This window comes from Aquila chrysaetos, chromosome Z (genome assembly GCF_900496995.4).
Source record: "Aquila chrysaetos chrysaetos chromosome Z, bAquChr1.4, whole genome shotgun sequence".
NCBI lineage: Eukaryota > Metazoa > Chordata > Aves > Accipitriformes > Accipitridae > Aquila > Aquila chrysaetos.
The window spans coordinates 22,112,067-22,134,670 of NC_044030.1; the positions used below are offsets into that span (position 1 = coordinate 22,112,067).

Here is a 22,604-nt window from a genome sequence, read left to right on the forward strand (position 1 = left end):
TCAGGTACACTGGGTCAAAACATTTGCTTTTTACCTCTGGGAAGCAGGGCTTAGATCCATTCTGGGAGTCAGAAAATAACTGCAGTGGGGAAGTGCTGGCTGGGGCCATACCCAGACCCGTGGGTCTCGGTGCCCCTCTGGAGCCAGGTACTGCCAAGCAAGTGCTGCCTCTGTGGGGCAGCATGGAAGTGTGAAACATGTACAACAGTGGTCAGGATGCAGCATCATTATCAGACATCATTAAGTCCACTCATGTCCTGAGAATGGCCTTCATAAAATATAAATACGATTAAATAATTGTTGAAGATATATGTATATCAAGGTATGAAAAAGAAGGATGGCAGCAGGACACTTGGGGAAGTATAACTCCTGTAAAATTTTCTTTAATAATTTATTTCTCTGCTTAATTCATAAATGCCTACACCTAGTGACTCTAAGGTAGATTTCTGAAATATCAAGGCAGATCTATTATTTGCCACAAGAGACAGAGATTTTTATTTAAAGAAGAAGCCTGGTGGTCCAACACGCTGTATCTAAACTCCCCATTGGTGTGCCCCGCAGCTGCGTGCCAGGGTTCATCTTCTGCCATGGTCCAGGCGGGACGTCTCTGCAGAAGCCATTCCCATTCCCCGCTGGCCTGCCTGCCCAATTTTCCTGCCATGGACCCTGTCCCGGGAACTTGGCCTAATTTAGAGCCTGGAGGGAGTGGGGACATGCAGGTGTTTTATACCTGTAGAAGCCCTGCTGCATCTGTTACTTTACAAGTGACCGTGGAGCCCTGTAGTTTGCAGGTCCATCAGTGCTGCATACAGCCTGCCCTGAAAACTCCAGGTTATCGTCTCCATGTTCCCTCCAGCACAGAACTGTTCCCCATCATTTTGTTTTCATCTTTCTGGTTCTGAGGTTTGCAGACAAAACAATCAGCAGCCTGTGTACCATCTTGCTGGTGCAGGGTACAAAGGGGACAAACAGCAACCCAGGCAGTGAAATATTGCTTCGGTACATAAAATTGCAAATTGAACTGTTTTCTCTTTTTTTGGGCTGGTTTTTTTTTTTTTGGGGTGGCGGGGGGGGCTACTAGATTTCATTGCAAATTGATGTCCAAGTTACTGCCCATTAATGTCCATGGTTCTTTTCCAAGTTTGTTTGTGCATATGGTGTCCCTCCGTTCTGAGGCTTGCAGATAATATACTTGGTTGTGGCAGAAGTTACATTCCCTTGCTCGGGCGCAGCTTTTTTAGGATCTTTCTCCCTTTTTATTATTACAGGTATCAACCAAATGTTACGTGCTAAGCCCGTAGCAAGCCACGTCCAACGTCAGAAAAAGCAAATCTGACGCCAAACAGCGACGTCGCCCAGAGCCAGAGCATCCTCTGCGCTGCAAAAACCGGACATTTCACCCAAAATTTATTAATCGATGAGGCGTATCCCTCTTTTGCCCCCGCGGGGCTGCGCTGCCCCCGCACTCGCGGGCCTTCGCGCGCCCCCTAGCGGCCAGCTACCGCCCTCGCCGCCGCCTTTGAGCGGCGGCGTAGTCCCGCCCCCAGCCCGTCTGCGAGTGGCTGGCGGGCGCCCGCGCCCTTTTATGATTGGTCCCGGCCGCGCCCAGGAGGCTGCGCCGCGCCCCGGGCGCAGGGCCGGTTTTGGGTGGCGGGGGCCGGCTGTCATGGAGGAGCTGGACGAGGCGCGGGGGGCGGCAGCGGGCGCTTCCCTGTGAGGCCGGCTGCGGCGGGAGGGAGCCGATAGCGTCCCGTGAAGGTAACCCGCAGCCCGGTGGTCCTTTGTGGCCGTCTTCGGGCGGGCGGGGAGGCCGGGGTGGGCTGTGAGGGAGCCGGGAGCGGGTTTGGGGCCCTGAGGGTGGGGGGGGGGGCTCGCTTTGAGGAGGGGTGGCGGGCCTCTGGGTGGACTGAGGGTGGTCGTGAGGGAAAAGGCAGGCTCAGGCTCTTCCTACCGCCTGAGACTCGGCCAGAGCGCGGCGGCCGGGGCGTGCGTCGCCTTCCCCGCCTGCCTTGCCGCCGTGGGGTGCGTGTCTGCGGGGCTCCTTGGGGGAGCGGGGGGCTCTTCCCTGAGGCTACGCCTCGGAACAAGTCGGGGGTACGGCTCGTAACGCTGGGAGGGAGAAGAGGATTTTTCTGCGGCTGGTGTGGATAACACGCTGGTAGGATCAACCCCTTCTTCCCCCCCCCCCCCCCAACAGCTTTCCTCAGGGGGCACCGTGTAGCCCGGGAGGGTCCCAAGGAAGGCAGCTGGACGTCGGGCGGTGAAAACATCCAGAACTCTTTCTCTTGCAGATTTACAGCAAGCACAGCTTGTGCTTTGTCAGGACCCCGTTCAGAGTCTCCATGTTGTCCCATCTAGATGAAACTGACCTGAGAAGAGGCTGGGGAGATTCTGTTTGGGCTGTGTATTTCCAGTAAGCTTTTGACTCTGAAAGAGACAGGTGTGTATCCTTCAAGAAGCAGAGAGGTACAGACTAAATGGATCTAAAGACAGCAGTGTTCAACGCAGCTCGTGATGGCAAGCTGCGGCTCCTTTCCAAGTTACTGGCAAGCAAAACAAGAGAAGAGGTAGCCCTACTCGTGTCAGAGAAAACCAATGGTGCCACACCACTTCTGATGGCAGCCCGCTATGGTCACCTTGACATGGTGGAATACTTGTTGGACCATTGCTCTGCGTCAATAGAAGTTGGTGGTTCGGTGAATTTTGATGGTGAGACCATTGAGGGGGCTCCACCATTATGGGCAGCATCAGCGGCTGGCCACTTGAAGGTGGTTCAGTGTCTGTTAGATCATGGTGCCTCTGTCAACAATACAACTCTGACAAATTCAACGCCGCTTAGAGCTGCCTGTTTTGATGGTCACCTGGAAATAGTAAAATACCTTGTGGAGCACAAAGCAGACCTGGAAGTATCCAACCGTCATGGGCATACGTGCTTGATGATCTCATGTTACAAAGGCCACAAAGAAATTGCTCAGTATTTACTTGAAAAAGGAGCTGATGTTAACAGAAAAAGTGTTAAAGGTAAGCCATTTTTTTCACTTTCCTTGTGGTAAATAGGGGTAAATTTACTCATTTACCTTTCTTTAGGAGGATGACATCCAAAAATACTTTTAGTCTTATCAAGTGGATGAGTAAGAGATAAAGTGTATTTAGCTATGTTTTTACTGTTTTTTTCAACGTTCTCCTTTGTTAACATGGGTTGTATAATTTCATTCTAAAGTGATGCATTTTAATCTTAAACCCCTAATTCTTAAAAAGACTTAGTCATGTGAAATATCATATTTATGCATGTGCGAAAAGCTAATAAACTTGCTGAGAACGCCTCTTTGTAGTAGGTTGGTGTAGCAACGTATTCAAATATATGAGTGTATATTCTTGTCTTTCATACTGTTTCTTAACAAACCAAATATGCTATATATAAAACTGACCTGTGCTCATAAGGCTAGTAAAAGGAAAGATACATAAAGGAGAAGAATTCTTTTCTACATTGGAAATTAATAACTACTTTGCTCTTCACCCGCCTCTCACTCCAAATTCTTGAATAATTTTGGACCTTTTTTCCGTGTTAGTAAACAAAAACTTATATTAAGATTAAAAGATTGAGGGTGCAGGTGACTGTGATTCCAACAGAAGGACTTCCAGTGGTGCACAGATCGCAAAGGACATCTTTTTGCCCCTGTTCACAGTTACCCTGGTGTTATCATTCAAAGCAAAGATTTATATTGCTTTTGCTGTGATCATAATTATGTGGATCTCTTCGTTTAACCACTGGGCTCTTTATTACATCTCAAACTTGTATGTGGGTGTGATATTTGCCTGAAAAGCATACCAATTATTGCAGGTTACAGTTAATTTTTAGCTCACTGAGCCAGGATTGTGTTTCAGCAGCTTATTTTTAATACATATATTACTGATCTGCTAATAAACCTTTTTGTGACCTAATACTTCCACTGCCTGTTTCAGGCGAATTACATTTGTAACAGTATACTATACCTTACAGTTATTTCTGTTAAAGTATACCTTGTGTGTAGATTATTGTGTGACACTGGTAAATGCCAAATATGAGAGTAATCTTTGGAAAAGCTATTCAGTTAAATATGCCTTTTTTCAGCAAATCATGCAGATATGTGGGTTTAATGTAGAGAAAGCTAAACTACAGATTTGTCATAGAGGTGGGCAGAGCAAAATAAATCTTCCTTTGTAAGGATTTAAGGTTGCTTATGAATCATCATGGACTTGTGATAGGATAAAAATGTCATTTTTCTAGGCGGGATTCTTGGAATAACAAGCTAAATATAAAGTGTGTATTGTTTTTTAGTTTTAAACCTATCCCTTTATATGATAGGTGTGAACAGAGCAGTGCTGTTAAATATCTGATATAACAGGGGAAAAGATACATCTCTGTGGCTCTTTTCCCCCCTCATTTTATGTTGGTGAAATAAGCTTTACTTTACTGGTCCTCATTAATCACTTTACTAGTCCATTAGTGTTATTTGTTTAAATGACTGAGCGGCAGCCATGCACTCCTGAGGATTTTCTCAGTGCTCTCAGTTTCTCTATTATCTTAATTCCTTCCTCTCTCTGTTTCCTTTAGTTTCTGTATGACTCGCAGCTAGGCACACGGGCAAAGGTTCGTAAGATATAACTGATTCTTATTTAAATTAAACTTTTTAAAAAGTTGGATTGGATATGTTTTAGCTCATTAAAGTTCATTTTGTGCTTTGAACTGCCATGTGTACAAATGGATGTGTGTTCGTAATGGATATCTATTGGTCAAGTATGTGGAATATGGTTTTGTATGTGGAAATCCCCTAAGATATGACGTGAGCATACTTTTTCTTTTTGGCATCTTACAGCAGCCTGATCTCTGAAGTTACTTAATAAGCACTGGTGAGGTAAAGGAAGAGAGAAAGAAAGTACTATAAACCCTGAAAGTGAAAGTCAGCTGTGGAAAGGCAGAAGAACTGAGCAAAATTGGTAGCCTGAAGTATTGCAACAGTACGGGTGTTGCAGTGGCTGAGGTTCAACAACTAACCTTCTCAACTTTGTTTTCAAGAATGCTTAGTACCTATTAATTTCAAAATTCGTATTTCCAACAGGATTCATTCTACATTGTCATGTTCCACCTCAGAGTCTCTGTGTATTATTTTCAATTTCTACTCCCTGTTGTGTACTGAACAGTTGACGGTGTGCCTGTGCTTGTAGTAGGGAGATACAGAAAACCTGAGTGCCCTGCTCTTGAGTAGTAGAAGTTGTTGCTATCCTTGTATCTGAATTCTTTTTAGATAGGCCCCTTCCTGGGCCATGTATGGAGAAGCCTGCTGTTCTGTGAAAGATGTAAAAGCTTTAGCTACTATAAATTTTGCCGCATCTAAAGTTACAACTCTCCTTATAAGAAAAAACTATGTAACTTAAGTAGAGGTGCTGTTGTGTGAGATTACTATAGTTTCTTTTCCAGATACTATTCTTAAAAACGGGGTGGGGGGGGGGGGCAGCAAAATTATTTGAGCTATTCCTTGTGTTTTTCCACTGGATTTTCATATTGTAAGGCAGAACTTTATTCACATTTTAAAACCCAGGAAAATCTAGAGCTGAGAAAGATATGAAAATGTTTTGAAGTGTTGGCAGTTTCACAGAAAAATCCAAATACTTTGAGATGAGAAAATAGCTGAGTTCACAGGTATCTAAAAGTCTGGGTGATAACTGAGGCAGAGTATAAAAGAGCAGGTGAAAACATGTGATGAAATCCTGCTTCTGAAATACAGGCGGAATCCCACAACTGTGTTTTGGACTATGGAAATTCAGAATGCAGAGGTTCTTGAAAGACAGTTGTGGAAGTGCAAAAGTACAGCTAGGAAATGATTAAGATTTTCATAAAGACTTCAGAGTCTGAGTCAGACAAGATGCTACACCGAGGTAAACTGTAGGTCTGGCACTGTCTTACAGGAGATGGTGGTGAAGAAGGAGGTAACAAGATGTTTGGGGTAGATAAGTGCTGTACTGGGAAAGATGGCCAATGGTTCTGAATTTAAAGTGCAAGCCTTTGGTTGTCTTTGTTTTCTACTGTTTTGCAGATCTGAACTTTCACAGTTTCCCCAAACTTTATGAAGCACATAGGCAACAGAAATGTAAACAAAGGATTTTTTAAAAAAAATATTTTAGGTTACTTGAACAGTGTTAGTGAGGGGAAAAAACTGATACCTGGGGTAAGAAAGGTGGGGTTTTTTCTCTTAAAATTGTGGAAAACAGCAAAGATACTTGTAGATCTCTCTCCCTTTTTTTTTTTTTTTTTTTTTGGTAGAAAAGCAAAAAGCAGCCAAAACAACACTTGCAAAGTGAGTAATTCACCACTGTCTTCCCAACTCAGAGGCTTCTCCAGTATAGCTTAATAAGTTGCACTGGTAGATAATAATATCTCAAATGGCAAGTTGTTGTTTTTTTGGTTGGGGTTTTTTCTTTCTTAACCCCCCCCCCCCCCCCCCCCCCCCCACTCTTAAATATCTTAAAGCTTTTATGCTTCTCTTAAAAGGAGGAATGGTGTGGATAATGCTAGAGTAGCAGAAACCTGAATTTTTTCAGGAGGAGGTAGAACCCTAGAGCTGAAGCTCAAGTGAAGCACAGACCTACCTTTGTGCTGGATGAGGAGGATGTTCTGTGTTTGCTGCATGCAGTTTTCTTTTCTACTGCATTGCAAAGCCTGCCAGTGATCTGTTAGAGTGGTGTTCCCTTAATGTGTTCAGAGTAGAGGTCTGGATTCTTAAATACGGTGTTTCACTGATGTGTTTCTGTGCACAGTGTTTGGCTTCTGCGTATAGAGAGGGAAATGCTTACTCTTGTAATTCAAGTGGTATCAGTCTTTGGGCCTTCAAATTACAGATTTGAGCCCTCTTGGGGATATACCTGGGGCTGTGTTTGTTGGATTTTATATTTAAAATAAAACATTTCATATAATTGCCCCAATAAAAGTATTTTGCATGCAGACCATCTTAAAGGGATCTTACACTTCTGTTGTAACTCCAGACAGAACACTTAGGTCCTGCGTTTTGAAAATTTGCACTGCACATTTTGTTAATTTGTGTTATGATTTATCCTCCTCCACCAGACTTGCTGCAATAATAGATTCATTCCCTTCCTTTCTGCAATTAATAAGTTAAATTATAGATAAAATACACACGTGCTGATAGTTGGGATGGTCTCAATGTAATGGTGTGGGGCATAAGGACTCTTTTCCAAAATACCTACTTGAAAGGCAGATGTTTTTTCCTGAACATGCCTTGGAAGTCTTTCTGTTGCTCAGCTGCTTGGTACGTGGTCTCTTTCTCTTCAGGGTGATATTCATGGTTTTTACTAGTGGTCTTCGCTAACTCTGTCCCTCTTCTGTAGTTAGCAGATTTTTTTGCTAGTCAAAAGACCAATTTTTCTCCTCCTAAGTGTTAGAAAATTTCATAAGAACTGCTGGACTAGGCGTTGCTTTAGGTGTCTCTTGAGATCTGCATGGGAATGTTTGGTTGCAAGCCCTGATTTGTTGTTGTTTATGATCCTCCATGCTACCGTAGAAGTTGAAGGGACTCAGGTATTTTGAAAGTACAGAATAAAGCTATGATTCAAAATCTTGTTGTTCTTAAATTCCACTGGCACAGGATTTGATTAGAATAGCTTTGTAAAATAATATGGAGGACAAGGCTTGTTGACTTTGCTTCCTCATTTTGGAAAGTGTAGAAGCATACAGTCTCTGAGGGTACTGTATCAAGGTTATACATATAGTAGTACTATATCAAGGGCTAGTGCTATTTCAGTATTGTCATTTATGTGGACTACTGGAAAGTGTAACACTCAAACCTGCTGGTAAGGGAAAAAAGTATTTTTACAGACTTGGCAGACCCAGAAATAGGGGGATTAGAGAGATTCATGCTTTTTGCTCTATGATTAGTGTGGTTTAGTATGAGTTAAAAATAACTAATTTTCTCTTGCAGTAAACATTAAGGAGCCTGACAGGTTTGTTCTCTTCTGAGGTTTTTTGTCTTGTCTGCTTGCCAACATTCATTTGGGGAGGGGGCAGAGAAGGGGGGGAAAAACCAAACAAAAAACCAAAACAAAGCTCCCCCCCACCTCCCCTTTTTTTTCCTTTCTTTTTCCCCACCTGTGAAAAAACCCTTGCTCTGAAAGTGTTCTGTGTCCTTTTGTTTGTTTGTGTTTTCCTTTTTTGGTCGGTATTAACATGGCACAGCACACTGCATTTTGTAGATATTTTGTGTGTGACGCTATGTGGAAACTGAACTTCAGTAGGAATGTCTGTAAATAAAATAAGGAAGTTACAGTTTAAAGGAATAAATTCTTGAATTTCAACTAAATAAGGAGTTTCTGTTGAAATTAAATTATTAACAGCATGCTTTGTATTGGTAATCTTGATAATACAAGTTCTTGTGAAGTGCTTTGGTAAGCAAGAGAGCACTTATTCATTTAGAGCCTATGGAAACTAGATTAAAATAATTTGTTGAGTTTAGCAGTTCTTTGCAATTTTTACTTAATTTCTTCTTAAATGGAAGACATACCTTTAGTTTTTCTTTGTCATGCCTACAAGGATAGGGATGTATAACAGTTTTCTTGTGCACTGCCCATGTTTGTATGTATGTAGCAATACTTTTTTTTAATCAGTAGAACTCTTGGAAGATTTCATTACTTCAAGTGTTCTGTTAGAAAAAAATCAGTTACATGAACAACTTCACTTTTTATGAAGTGATGATTTCATCTGGAAGGCTGCAAAAATATATACATGTTAATTTTACATACTGATCAGTCATTTAAATTAAATCTTTGTCTTGTGTTTAAAGATCTTGGATATGAAATCAGATTGATGCTAAATTTTAATGTAAGTTTCACTACCCAGAAATTTGATCAAGCATTTTGTATTAGGATGTGGATGTACTTAATTGGTTTTAAGTCAAGTCAAATCACTTTCTGTGTCATTGCTTCGTTTTCTTTCATTCCCATGTCAAAAGCTACCAGTCTATTTTGGGAATTATTTGCTTCTGACATAGAAGACATAGAAAGACATGGCCTCATTATGAATTTGAATTCCCCCCCCCACATCTCCCCAAGCTTTTGGTAACACTGGGTAGTTAGAGAATTAGTTCTATGATATGTGAAGTGTTTGTGTAATGTTCATACCACTTTTAAAGGAGGACTGTAACAAAAGAATCAACCATGAAGCTATGATGTCAACTGACCATACCTTTTTCCTTAATTTGTTTTTGCAAGATTTGGAAGGACTAGAGGTGGGGTTATTCTATTTCTTTGTTGCTGTTTTTAATTAAAGGAAGTTATTAGGTAATGTGAATACTAAAGTTTTATACAGATAGAAACGTTTTGTAAGCAGTATTAGCAATACAGTATAGTGGCACTCACTTTCTAGCAGAGAAGTATTGTGACTACCAAAACATTTCCAGTCCAATTTTGTTTCTGGGCAAGAACGATGGGCCTTTCATGTTGTTGTAATATTAGCTATCTTCTATATGTGATTAAATTCCTGCAGATCATTTTGGAATTAAAAATTGATTAAGAAAATTTAATGAAACCCATTTTGAAATAATCATTCACACCTTTAAAAGAATACTTTAATTTGACCAACATCTTCATATGTGTCCCTTGGAAAAACTGCTTATTGAAGAGAATGACTTTCAAATTACTTTTACTTATTTTCAGCCTTTTTTCTTTTTAATACAGCAGTAGATATAATGTTGATTTTTAGTTTGTTACTGAATAAATAATGTTAAAAAAACTAAATTAATTTCTGAACTGTGTTCAGCCACTGTTTATTCCTTTCATTATAGACAATACAGTGTTTTTGAAATGGACAGAATTCACAGAATAATGGTTGATTTGCCACACTTATTGAACTGTTCAATTCCTGGCTGTCCTTGTTTTGGCTGGGATAGTTAATTTTCTTTCTAGTAGCTGGTATAGTGTTGTATCTTGGATTCAGTATGAGAAGAATGTTGATAACACACTGATGTTTTCAGTTGTTGCTAAGTAGTGTTAATACTAAGTCAAGGATTTTTCAGCTTCTGATGGCCGGCCAGCCAGCAAGAAGGCTGGAGGGGCACAAGAAGTTGGGAGGGGACACTGCCAGGGCAGCTGACCCAAACTGGCCAAGGGGGTATTCCATACCATGTGGTGTCATGCCCAGTGTATAAACTGGGGTAAGTTGGCCTGGGGGGGGGGGGGGGGGGGGGCGCGGATCACTGCTGGGGAACTAACTGGGCATCAGTCAGTGGGTGGTGACCAATTGCATTGTGCACCACTGGTTTTGCATATTCTAATTATTGTTAGTGTTATTCCTTTCTGTCCTGTTAAACTGTCTTTATCTCAACCCACAAGTTTTACTTTTTTTTTCCAATTCTCTCCCCCATCCCACTGGGTGGGGGAAGTGAGCGAGCAGCTGTGTGGCGCTTATTTGCCAGCTGGGCTTGAACCACCACACTGGCTGTTATGTGGAACATGGACTTTGAATTAGATATTAAGGCCACTCCATGTTCTCTTTCAAGTTCTTCCTGGAATATAACACTTGATACTTGCTAGGGATGGATGGCTGGTAATCTTGTTATTCCTTACGGTTGAGGTTTATGGTTTAAGTTGACAGCTCTCAGATGTCTGTCTACCCTGCCCACTTATAGTTTCTTCAAACTATGTTTTTTTATAATGTATCCTTCCCAGTGCTGTACCTGTACCATCCAGTCAAACTTAAGTGAGGTGCAGCCACTAAAAATTAGTGGTGATGGCCCTCCTTTATTGGTTTGTACGTGGCTTAAAATAACTGTGGTTATTTTAACTCTAAGGGCTGCTACAATATAAGTAGCTAAAAAATTACAGTACTTCTGATATGTTGTCAGTAACAGCTGTCTAAGCTTAAGTCAGTAATTGTAATATGAATAAAAAAAATGGTTTTTTTAAATTAAGGACATCCAGTTGGACAGAGTAGTGGAGTTCCTTGGAGTCTTAAGCATATTTTGACATGTTCTGCATAGCTGCATTGTAAATTAATGACATACAAACTGTTGAATTGGACCTGAGTTTACCCAGACTATGGCCAAGCTTAATTTGTGTGGATTTTTTTAGTATTAATGTGTCATAGCATACATGTGTGGCAATTGATAAGTGTCAAGAGCAGCATTATAAGGTGATGGATCGACAATGTGTAATATGAATAGCTGCTGTTGATCCTGTTGTTAAAGCCAGCTAAATGTATATTTATAGTTGTGAAGCAATAGTAAGAACTTTGGTATTACTAATACCTTTTGGTTTATTTGCCTTTAATAGGCTTCTGTGTTATGACTTTTTAAATACCTTAATAATATTGACTTGAAGGTAGGAAATAGGTGCCAATTCCAGTGTTTCATGCTGTGAAGGACAGCATGTGGACTTGAATACACCCTGAAATGGCTGTATTAACTGGTGGCTCAGCCAACACACAGATGTATGTGGTTTTGCCTTCATCACTGAGTGCAGAAGTGCAGGTGGTCTAAGGAACCAGCTAGTTGTTAGTTCTGGATTGACTGCAGTGGTTGCATTTTAACTAGACTTTCTACAGCATAGCAAGAAGAATTAAAATGTATGTGGGTTGGTGAGCTTGTGCATTTGTCTGCTTTTGACACCTTCCCGTCTTAGGAATTTAAAGGTCTCTTCCTCCTCAATATTTAGATATCGACAGTTTTCTGGTCTGTGATGTGTGACAAGGACAGAGGGAATTATAATTGATGAACTATGCATGCCAAATTTGCCAAACTTTTAATCCACATAAATTTGGTTAAATCTGTGTTCCTGCCGTTGGAAATTTTGTTGGTCTTGGTAGAGACTTTAGTGTGGCCAGACCTGTAGCGGACTTAAGGCTCTCTATTAGTGATAAATATTGCCTAAGGTATTAAAGATTGACAATAACTTGCCATTGTATGAACTAGATTTAGCTTTGTGAATCTTGATCTAACAGATAATTTCAGGTGCTACTTTGTGTTGGGGTGTCTTCCTCAGCTTACTTGTTAGTAATGATAGTGAAATCACTGGCTGCTATTCAGAAATGTTTCGGGGAAGGAATATTTTGCAAGTTCACTGTCTGTTAATAAAACGATCTGTTACTTTTTGTGTTGGTTTTTTTTTTTATGTTTGGAACTTGCACTTTAAATACTGGTTGGCGGGACAAAATACGTTCATAGATCTGCTATAATTGCAAAAACCTGTTAAACTTGAGTCATAAGCTTTTGAAAATAACTTTTTACACATCTTTTGTATGAATTTGATTAGTGCGTCAGCTAAATTTTGGTATCTGCTGAGCCTGGATTGAGACTCACTTTGTCCTGAATAAGTGCCATTCCTCCTTACTGCTGTTCTTCTGGTTGCTGGAATTGAGAGCAACAAAGAGGCCTTTGAAATGTGCTGTCAGTTCATCTTAAGTTGGTCCACAAACTAGTTTGAGGAAGAAGCAGCAGACCAATTTACATGTAAAGTTTTGAGAAGTGCAAGATTAGAAGACAAAGAGTGAGGAGGGGATGACTGGGATAATAGTGGGGAAACCAAGGCAAAATGTCCAGTGCCCGTTTGAAAATCTTTATCTAAACAGGCTATGAGTCTCAACATACTACTTCCTCTGCATACCAAAACTGGCAAAAGCATTTGGTGAACATTTTCTTGTCTCGGTGGCTTGCCAACAGAAGATAAAAACAAGCTACTACTTGATAATCTGCTAATGCAAAACACAGAATAGAGGTCTACATTGTGGATCTGAGGTATCTGGTGGTTCTGGTGACAAGCGGGTATTGAATTTAGAGGACAGTCATTATGGTTTCACCAGGTATTTCTGAATTTTGCTTTTATGTTTTTTTTCTTCAACTTTATATCCTCTTACTGTGTCTTGTTAGAAAGAAGGTAAGTGTGCTATGAAGTCACATATGTAAAAGCTAGAAGATGTAAGAATTATTTGTATAGACCTACATTAGGTTCTTATAATTGAAATGAAAATGGAGCAAATTTTCTATTTCTGAAGTGTATTTAGTAAGTACGAATCTTTTTTCCTTACATACATATACATGGACTAACTTCAAATGTTTTGCTTTTGAATTTATTGTATTTAAGACAGTGTAAACTGTATTCTTGGCAGAAAGACCGTATCACTGGAAAGGCTTTACCTCCATTTTAGTTTTATTTCTATATATAGTGTTCAGCTTTTAAGACAGATCTCAGGCACACTTTTGATTTGAGTTTCATTAGCTAAATACTCTAGTAAGAGTGAACTGCACATTACAGAGATCAGATACCGGAAAAAAAATTAAAGTGTATGAAGATAAATACAAGCTGTTTAGATCAGTAGACTATACAAATACACACTTAACCCAAACATGAGCTGAAGATTTCAAGACTACTCCTTTGTTTCTTAACCCACTGTAGTCTTGTTAGGGACTACAAATATAACAGCAAGGTGCACTGTGAATTGCTGTCTTGTTGGCATTAAAAAAAAAGCCTACCAAAAATACAAATAAGGAAGTTTCAGGAAACTTAAAAGCCAAATCTCATGACCAAATGGGCAGAGAACCCTTAGAAAAGAAGGTCTCATTTGTGAATGTGGAAACTTGCTGACAGTGTAACAGAAACTGATGATCTGATGGGCAATTAACTGGAATTTGCAGAGCTAATGATGTAAGAAATCTTAATGGGGGGGGGGTTACATGAGCTTTCTATTAATAATTTACATATTAATTTAGTGGGAGGCTGAAAAGTTACTATGCCTGAATCTGTAGTATGTATAATATATTATAAAGAACAAGGTAGATTTAAGTTATGTAATTTTAAAAGCAGTCAACCACATAAGAGACTTTGCTGTGTTGGGAGGGGACCGGGAGAGTTTGTCTCCATCTTTTTCCTTCTCCTCCAGTGAAGTGCTCATATTTGAAGTTAAGCAAAATTTTCATCTAGTTGAAGCCTAATAGTTAACTATTTAACTGTGGTGTCCAATGCTTACTTTCTAATTTTCTGTGAATAGGGTTTTCAAATAGGTGGCACTAGTGCTTACTAGAAATTTCCCCACATGGTGTTAGAATTGGAGTGCCTTTAAATAAAGACTGTGCAATGTCATGCTAATGAGAAATAATCTGCAGGCAAATGATAAGATTTATAAGATAGATGGCTGTGTGTTGTGTGTTGAAGGCATTTTTTTCTTCTTGGCTTTGGGAATCCTAATCAGAGAAGCAGAGGGATTAATGTGGGACTTCAGGATAAAGACCTAAGAAAGCATTAAGAATAGTTTGTGTGGGCATATACATGTGCTTGACAAAATATCCAGCTCTCTCAGAATATACTGGCAGTCTCAAAGGCCCCAGCTGAGATGAAGGGCCTGTTGTGATGGATTGTATTTTCTGTTGTGTACAATTACTGCTCCAAAATATGTAAATCAAAAGGGTTCACAGGTGGAGAGAGGAAGAGGTACAGTGTAGAGGCAAACAAAGCCCATGCTGAGTTAGCCCAACTTTAATTTTCGTATAGATCTCATTTTTTAATCATTGCTGGAGACGGAGAGGAAGGGAAATTTGACAAGGGAAGAAGGGAATGTGAAGTGAAACAACATTGAGATAGCAAGCTTAAGTTTCTGTTTCATACTTGAAAGCAGATACAAAATCCCTTATAGAATAGGCTATTTCAGTTGGAAGGCACCTACAACGATCAGCTAGTCTAACTGCCTGACCACTTCAGGGCTGACCAGAAGTTAAAGCATGTTATTGAAGGCATTGTCGAAATGCCTCTTAAACACTGACAGGCTTGGGGCATTGACCACCTCTCTAGGAAGCCTCTTCCAGTGTTTGACTACCCTCTCAGTAAGGAAAGGCTTCCTAATGTCCAGTCTGAACCTCCCCTGGCACAGCTTTGAGCCATTCCCAGATGTCCTGTCACTGGATCCCAGGGAGAAGAGCTCAGCACCTCCCTCTCCACTTCCCCTCCTTGGGAGCTGTAGAGAGCAATGGGGTCACCCCTCAGACTCCTTTTCTCCAAACTAGACAAACCCAAAGCCCTCAACCGCTCCTCACAGGACTTGCCTTCCAGCCCTTTCACCAGTTTTGTTGCCCTCCTCTGGATGCATTCAAGGACCTTCACACCCTTCTTAAATTGCGGGGCCCCAAACTGCACACAGTATTCAAGGTGAGGCTGCACCATCACTGAATACAGTGGGATAATCACCTCTTTTGCCCAGCTGGTTATCCTGTGCTTGATGCACCTCGGGATGCAGTTTGCCCTCTTGGCTGCCAGGGCACACTGCTGACTCATGTTGAGCCGGCCATCAACCACCACCCCAGATCCCTTTCTGCAGGGCTGCTCCACAGCCACTCCTCTCCCAAGTTATACTTGTGCCCGGCATTACTCCATCCCAGGTGCAGGATGTGGGATTTGTTCTTGTTAAATTTCATGCCAGTGATGATTGTCCAACGCTCCAATCTATCTAGATCCCTCTGCAAGGCCTCTTGTCCCTTGAGAGAGTCAACAGCACCTCCCAGTTTGTTATCATCAGCAAACTTGCTAATGGTGCATTCAACTGCTGCATCCAGGTCATTGACAAATGTATTGAACAGAACTGGCCCTAGAATTGAGCCCTGAGGAGCACTGCTGGTGACCAGTCACCAGCCAGATGTAGCCCCACTCATGACAACCCTTTGAGCTCTCCCATCCAGCCCGTTCTTCACCCAGCACAGCGTGTACCTGCTCATCCCACACATGGACAGCTTGTCCAGAAGGATGCTGTGAGGGACAGCATCAAAAGCCATACTAAAATCCAGAAAAACTACATCCACTGCTTGCCCTTTATCCACTGGGTGGGTGACCTTATTGTAGAAAGATATCAAATTAGTTATACAGGACCCCTTTGTGAACCCATGTTGACTGTGCCTGATGATTGCATTGTTCTTTAAATGCCTTTCAGTAGTATCCAGTGTGATCCAGTCATGGTCCTTGTACTCTGGGGATCAGGCAGCCCCAGGCATCCATATTATAAAAGGCTGAGGCAAAAAAAGCATTGAATGCCTCCCCTTTTTCTTCATCCCTGTTAGTCAGATGACCATCTTCAAAAAGTATGAGTCCAGTGTTTTCTTAGATGTCTTCTTGCTATTAGTGTACTTAAAGCCTTTCTTGTTGTCTGACACAGCACTGTCCAGTTTCAGCTCTAATTGAGCTTTGGCCTTTCATGTCTTCTCCCTGCATATATGAACCATGGCTCTGTAATCCTCCTGCAAAGCCTGATCTTGCTTCCAGAGAGTGTACAATTCCTTTTTCCTCTTGAGCTCCACAAGAAGTTCCCTGTTCAGTCAAGCTGGTCTTCTGCCCTGCTTCCTTGACTTTTGACATAATGGAATTGCTTGCTCCTGTTCTTTTATGTAGTGGAGAATTCAATTTTAATTCTGTTTTTTGGTTTTGTTTTGGTTCGGTTTTTTTTAAATAGTGAGACAAAAGGGTCCTCAAAACCTGTTTAATTATTTCAGTCAATAATATCAAGCATTTTGATTTTTATAACTGCCTGGCAGCCTTGATACTTAATCAGATCTTGAATATTTTGACTTGTCATCTAAGCCTTTCATAGTCCATAGATGTCAAAACAGATTTTTTTTTTTTTTAACTGTTAATATTTGGGGTTTTTAAAATTATTTTTTAGCTATTAGCATGGTGGGGTTTGGACGATAATTTGATTACAATTTGTGTAATTGTGTTTCTTCTCTTGCAGGAAACACCGCGTTACATGACTGTGCAGAATCTGGAAGTTTGGAGATCATGAAGATGCTTCTCAAGTATTGTGCTAAAATGGAAAAGGACGGTTATGGAATGACTCCCCTTCTGTCAGCTAGTGTGACAGGCCACACAAATATCGTGGACTTTCTGACCCAGCATGTACAGACCAGTAAGGCAGAGCGCATAAATGCTCTGGAACTTCTAGGAGCAACATTTGTGGACAAAAAGAGAGATCTGCTTGGTGCTTTGAAATACTGGAAGCGAGCTATGGAAATGAGATACAGTGATAGGACTAATATCCTGAGCAAACCTGTGCCACAAACACTAATTATGGCATATGATTATGCTAAAGAGGTAAACAGCTCAGAAGAGCTAGAAAATCTTATTGCAGACCCTGATGAAATGAGAATGCAAGCACTATTAATTAGAGAACGTATTCTTGGCCCTTCTCACCCAGATACATCCTACTATATTAGATACAGAGGTGCTGTCTATGCAGACTCTGGAAACTTCAAGCGTTGCATCAACTTATGGAAGTATGCTTTGGACATGCAGCAGAGCAATCTTGATCCCCTGAGCCCTATGACAGCCAGCAGTTTGCTATCATTCGCTGAACTTTTCTCCTTCATGCTGCAGGATAGGGCAAAAGGCCTCCTAGGCACTACTGTCACATTTGATGATCTCATGGGTATACTGTGCAAAAGCGTTCTTGAAATAGAACGGGCCACGAAACAGACACAGTGTCCTCCTGATCCAATACAGCTGAATAAAGCCCTTTCCATCATTTTGCATTTAATTTGCTTGTTGGAGAAAGTACCTTGCAGCTCAGAACAGGAGCATTTTAAGAAACAGACTATTTACAAGTTTCTTAAGCTTCAGCCTAGAGGGAAGCATAACTTCAGTCCACTTCACCTTGCTGTTGACAATAATACTACATGTGTGGGTCGCTACCCAGTTTGTAAATTCCCCTCTCTACAAGTTACTGCTATCCTGGTGGAATGTGGTGCTGATGTAAATGTCAGAGACTCTGATAACAACAGTCCATTACACATTGCTGCACTGAACAACCATCCAGACATCATGAATCTTCTTATCAAGTCAGGTTCACACTTTGATGCCACAAACTCGCATAAAAAAACTGCTAGTGATTTGCTGGATGAGAAGGAAATAGCAAAAAATTTAATCCAGCCCATAAATCATACTACGTTGCAGTGTCTTGCTGCTCGTGTAATAGTGAATCATAACATATACTATGCAGGGCACATCCCTGAAAAACTAGAGAACTTTGTTTTGCTCCATAGATGATAGTGTGGAGTCCCAGAGTACTGTTTCTGAAGCACGACTTGGTGACGATATTTTCATTGAGCACTGTTGTGATACACCAGCGTTCCCTTAGCTTGCTCCATCTTGCTCTCATTGGCTAAAGCATTGTTAGCATCAGATCTGCAGAGTTGGTTACCCAGTATTTAATATGAATATGCCATATAATATATTTTGTGGATGATTTAGAAATGTAATGCCATATTTAGACTCTTAAAATTGTCTGCCAAAGGCTTGTCTATTCTGGTCTTATTTGCCTGTTGGGTGTTTGGGACTGAGTTGAGTATTTTCCACTGATGTCTTTTTACTATAACTGTTATATGGATTTTATACAGTTGGAAGGTCATCTTTTTTTGGTTTTGCTTGAGCATTTCTACTCTTACTCTATTTTTTTTTTCTATGGACTCATTGCTAAATTGTAGAAGTTGTATGGACTTGTTAACATTTGCAACTACCATAAGTGCTTTTATCTTCTCTATGCACTGGCTTAAACATGACTGTTGTGTGTGAGCATATTTCTATGCAGCACTTGGCCAATTTCAACTTCAATGCCAATTTTGTTTTGCAGTTTGTTTGGAGCTCTTTTGAGAATGCTGCCTTCATAGCATGATGAATTTTGGAGTTACTTATCAGCACTCCAAACTTGGGTTTGACTTTTTTGACTGCTGTAACTGAGGTTGCTTTCCTTTTGATCCTCTGGAAACTCATCCTAAATTCAGGAGAAGAAAATCTCGCTTTTTCTCATCGTAGTCCACTTGAACTTCAAATCTGAAAATCGTTTTATTGCATCGTGCAGTTAGGGGAAGAGTCCTCGTTATGTACAACTGACACCTTCCTCTTTGCACTAATGTCTTGCTTGTGCTGGTTATGTGACTAGATGTGAAGTTTGCTCAAAGTTTATCCTCAAACTTAATGATACACTTTAATGAGAAATAGATCAAATGTATGCTGTAGTTTAAAATTTACAAATCGACTTTAGCTACAAAAGAAACTAAAGCATGTTGGTGGCATGATGCTTATCAGTCCAGATCTAGACATCATCTAGTATAGTAAGTGGCTGTATGCCGGGGTATTGGAAGTTCTATAGCAGTGTCCTTTTTTCTTCATTTTAAGTATCTTTATAAATACTTGCATGGATTTTTCATCTCTACTACATCAGCTGTACTTAACAAAAAGCAGAAGTTCTGTTGTGTATATAGCTCCTAATTAAAGTACCTATTTTTATAATATTTGCACAACAGCTTAGCTTTTACAACAGAAAGGGCTCTTTTGACTTGATAAGAAATCTATAAATGAAGATCATAAATGTGAGTGCGATTCAGGTAATTAATATAATTCAGCACTTTACTGTTGATTAATAGTAGAATTTATTATGGCACATTTGCCCTGCAAATGTCTTAAAGAGAAATTAATTTCTGTTGGATAGAATACAGTTTACTTGCAAGTTTAGTGGTCTAGCATATTGGGTATTTTTGACTTGATGTTTTATTTTGGCGATGGGCAGTAGGTGTACCTATGGGGTTCTTGCTCCAGAAATTCAACAAGGTGTTTTAGGCTTTTGTCAGTGATAGACATATTTAGAAGCCAAATCAATTAGATAAAGGTAAAGTTGTTTTAGGAGGGTCTTTTTTAATATTTTATTTTTATTTTTTAATTTGATGTTGGAACATTTTTGTCACTTGTGAATGAAGTTGAGGACGAATGTGTCTTGGGAGTATATAAGAATAGTGCTTCCTTGCTTTTGGGCTCTTTTGGCATTCCTGTTAATGTACAGTGTGGTGCCTACCTACTAGCTTAGCCGTTCTTAAGAAAAATAATGGGGATGTATTTAAACAGATGTATGTTGAAAGCAGTGCTGTTTGTGTATTACCACTTTCAGACTCGGTATTTTGAAGCAACTTTCACTTGTTTGTCTCATGCTGTGTCTACATTGTATGAAATTATGAGAATGAGGAAGCCCTGTTAGTTTCTCTTGCAAATACACAGGAGTAAAATTCTATTCAATTGGCTGAATTCCTCTGATCTGTAATGATTAAAACACGTGCCACCCAAGTTGTCATTTGTGAGAACACGTAGTTTGATTTTTTTTTTTAGATTTTTTAAATTATTTTTTATTTTTATGCTTTTCTACTACTCTGTAAGTGGGGATAATCAACAAAGCACACCATGCTAGAAATGATCCACATTATACTTCAAGTCGTAAAAATAATTGTTTTTCTACAGGTCACAGAGAAAGGGATTTTTAGATTTTTAGAGTTTTATACTCTGGAATCTGTACTGCTCTTCAGTGTTTTTAGTTTAAATTTCTGTCTTTGTAACTGTCAAATATCCTGTTTAAAATTAGTTGGACATTATTAGTGCAGAAATATAATCTAAAAATTGTTAATTGTTAGCAAATTTTTGAATGGAAAACATTCCCAAAAGAGAAGGCATATCACTATTAAATATATGTAAATGTGGGGAAAATTGCTACAAGGAAGGCTTATTCTGTTAGCTACTCTTTAAAAACAAACCAATTTAATAAGATGTACTCATTTATTGGATGTAGTTCTGTCTAAATATCTATCAATGTGTATCAGTCCTAAAGACTATCATCTCTCTGCAGAATTGTAATTTTTCATGGTGATGAGCCTATCTGCTGAACTCTTATCTTGCTAGATGCTTGGGCTTAGGTGTCCAGGTATTAAGTGAGTGTGAGTTCATGCATTTAATACCACTTTCCATTTAGCCCTGTGTGTTTACATTACCCTGTTTAATTTTTCTTAATTTTAAAACAAATTGGTACAGAGCCTGTGCTAGGTAGGGATTAGTTCAGGATTTGCTGATTGGGAGGGAGAGTTGGGACAGCAGGCCCTGTCTAAGATGCATGTGCCACTAAGGCCAGTGCTAATGGGTAGTAGCAGTTTTGCCCCCTTGGCCCCTGATTCAAACCAATTTTGTCTCTACTTCAGTATAGATACCAACTTTCTGGACCAGATTTATTTTTTTTTATTATTATTATTCTTACTATTCAGAGGTGGGAATAAGTTTATTTTAGTAAAACTTGTTGATGCTAAATGCAGTAGTGTTGCTAGCTGGACTCAACCTGTGGTAAGGACAAGGAACTAAAGAGCATTCAGAACACAGAATTGTTTTATTTTTGTTGTATTTTAACTCATACTTTTCCTATTCTCCTCTTTTCTTCCTATTTGGGCTTTTCTTCTGATGAAATGTACTGCTTCTTGAGCTATGGATGCAGAAAAATGTTGCGAACGCTGCAGAAAAAATTATATGCCCTGCAGGGGTGAAACAGGTTTTAAAATTGATTAAACAATTTAAATTGTTTTTAAAGGTATGGCTCCTTAGAGACAGAGACACTGATACCTCCTTGCTTGTTGAACCTCTGAAGTTTTTGGGGTTGGGGATAAAGGCTTAAAGCAGTTTTTCTTCTAATCATCTTGGGTTTCATATGAAATAGTTCAGCCAGGAAGATGAAGAGTATTCTCATAAAAAAAATGAAATGCTTTCTTACCAAATTCTAAAACTGTATTCCTATTTTTGTATCACTTAGGCTGGTAATAAGATTCCAGCTGTCTGTGCTGTCTCTGTTCTGTTTGTTAAGTGTAGTGTAAAGACACTTTCTGAAATGCAAGGCAACAGTGTGGTTGGTTTTCCATATATACTTTACAACAGTCCCTGGATAGGAAGTAATTTTGTGTATTTTCTAAGTCCCCAAAGAGCACTCTCTTAATGACTGCTTTGCAACTGGTTAAAATTAACCTCTTTCCATTTTTACAAAACACTACTTTAAAAAAGGAATAGAGTGCTATAGCAAAATCTTTAGAGGAGGATTTATGAAAAGGTAAAAACCTTATGAGGAAAAATTGTGCCTCTCCTCAGTTTTATATTAACTGCAAGGTGACAGTGGCAGGATATGACTGCTCTTGAAATAGCTTCCTCATGCTTTGAAATACAGAGTGGAATGCTTGTTATACTCTAAAATGTTGACAAATGTAAGCAGACTAAACACTAACTCCTGTCTTCTGTGACTACAATGTGACTACAACTGGTATTTAATGCTTCAAAGTAATTTGGGGAAAATTGATGGGAGACACACTAGACTGCTCATATCTCTTGGCTTTTGAGTGTGAAAGTAACTGTTGAACCCTCAGTGAGGGCAAAATGAAAAGCTATTGTTGGTTTGGTTTTAACTAACATTGTATTTGTGTTCCATTCTGTCACAAAGACTTCCTATGCAGGGCTAGCTCCGTGTATGGAAATACTGCAGTTTCTTTTTTACGTGAAGTAATTTAGCTTTAACAGTAATGTAAAAAAGGAATAACAAGCATATTTGTCTGCTCTTACTCTCCTTAGGCTTGAAATGCAGATTACATTAAAAATATGTTTTGGAGAACACCTGTCTGAGTCTGTTTCCTTTAGAGTTACTGCAATACTGGTTGGTAAGCGGCTTTTTCTGTTGAGTGTAAATAGTTAAATGTGAATGCTGCAGCTTTAGACTTCCATCTTCATGTCATTAAGAGTTGTACCTTACG

General features: G+C 39.9%; 1 protein-coding gene across 2 annotated transcripts; it reads left to right on the forward strand.

The window, feature by feature from the left end:
- Positions 1-1,636: 1,636 nt before the first annotated feature.
- FEM1C (fem-1 homolog C) lies at positions 1,637-22,465 on the forward strand. 2 transcript variants are annotated; one of them, XM_030004995.2, is made up of 3 exons: positions 1,637-1,758; positions 2,292-3,021; positions 16,748-22,465. In XM_030004995.2, the coding sequence occupies exons 2-3, from the start codon at positions 2,478-2,480 to the stop codon at positions 18,055-18,057; spliced, it is 1,854 nt and encodes a 617-aa protein (XP_029860855.1). In that variant the 5' UTR covers positions 1,637-1,758; positions 2,292-2,477; the 3' UTR covers positions 18,058-22,465. The 2 variants fall into 2 exon arrangements, with proteins under 2 accessions (XP_029860855.1, XP_040976891.1); XM_041120957.1 differs by lacking the exon at positions 1,637-1,758 and adding an exon at positions 1,892-2,158.
- Positions 22,466-22,604: the final 139 nt, after the last annotated feature.

Bases quoted from the DNA above. Each gene is read 5' to 3' on its own strand.
- FEM1C (XM_030004995.2), top strand. From the start codon at position 2,478: ATGGATCTAAAGACAGCAGTGTTCAACGCAGCTCGTGATGGCAAGCTG. The intron at 3,022-16,747 runs GTAAGCCATTTT...CTTCTCTTGCAG, and splicing joins TAACAGAAAAAGTGTTAAAG to GAAACACCGCGTTACATGAC.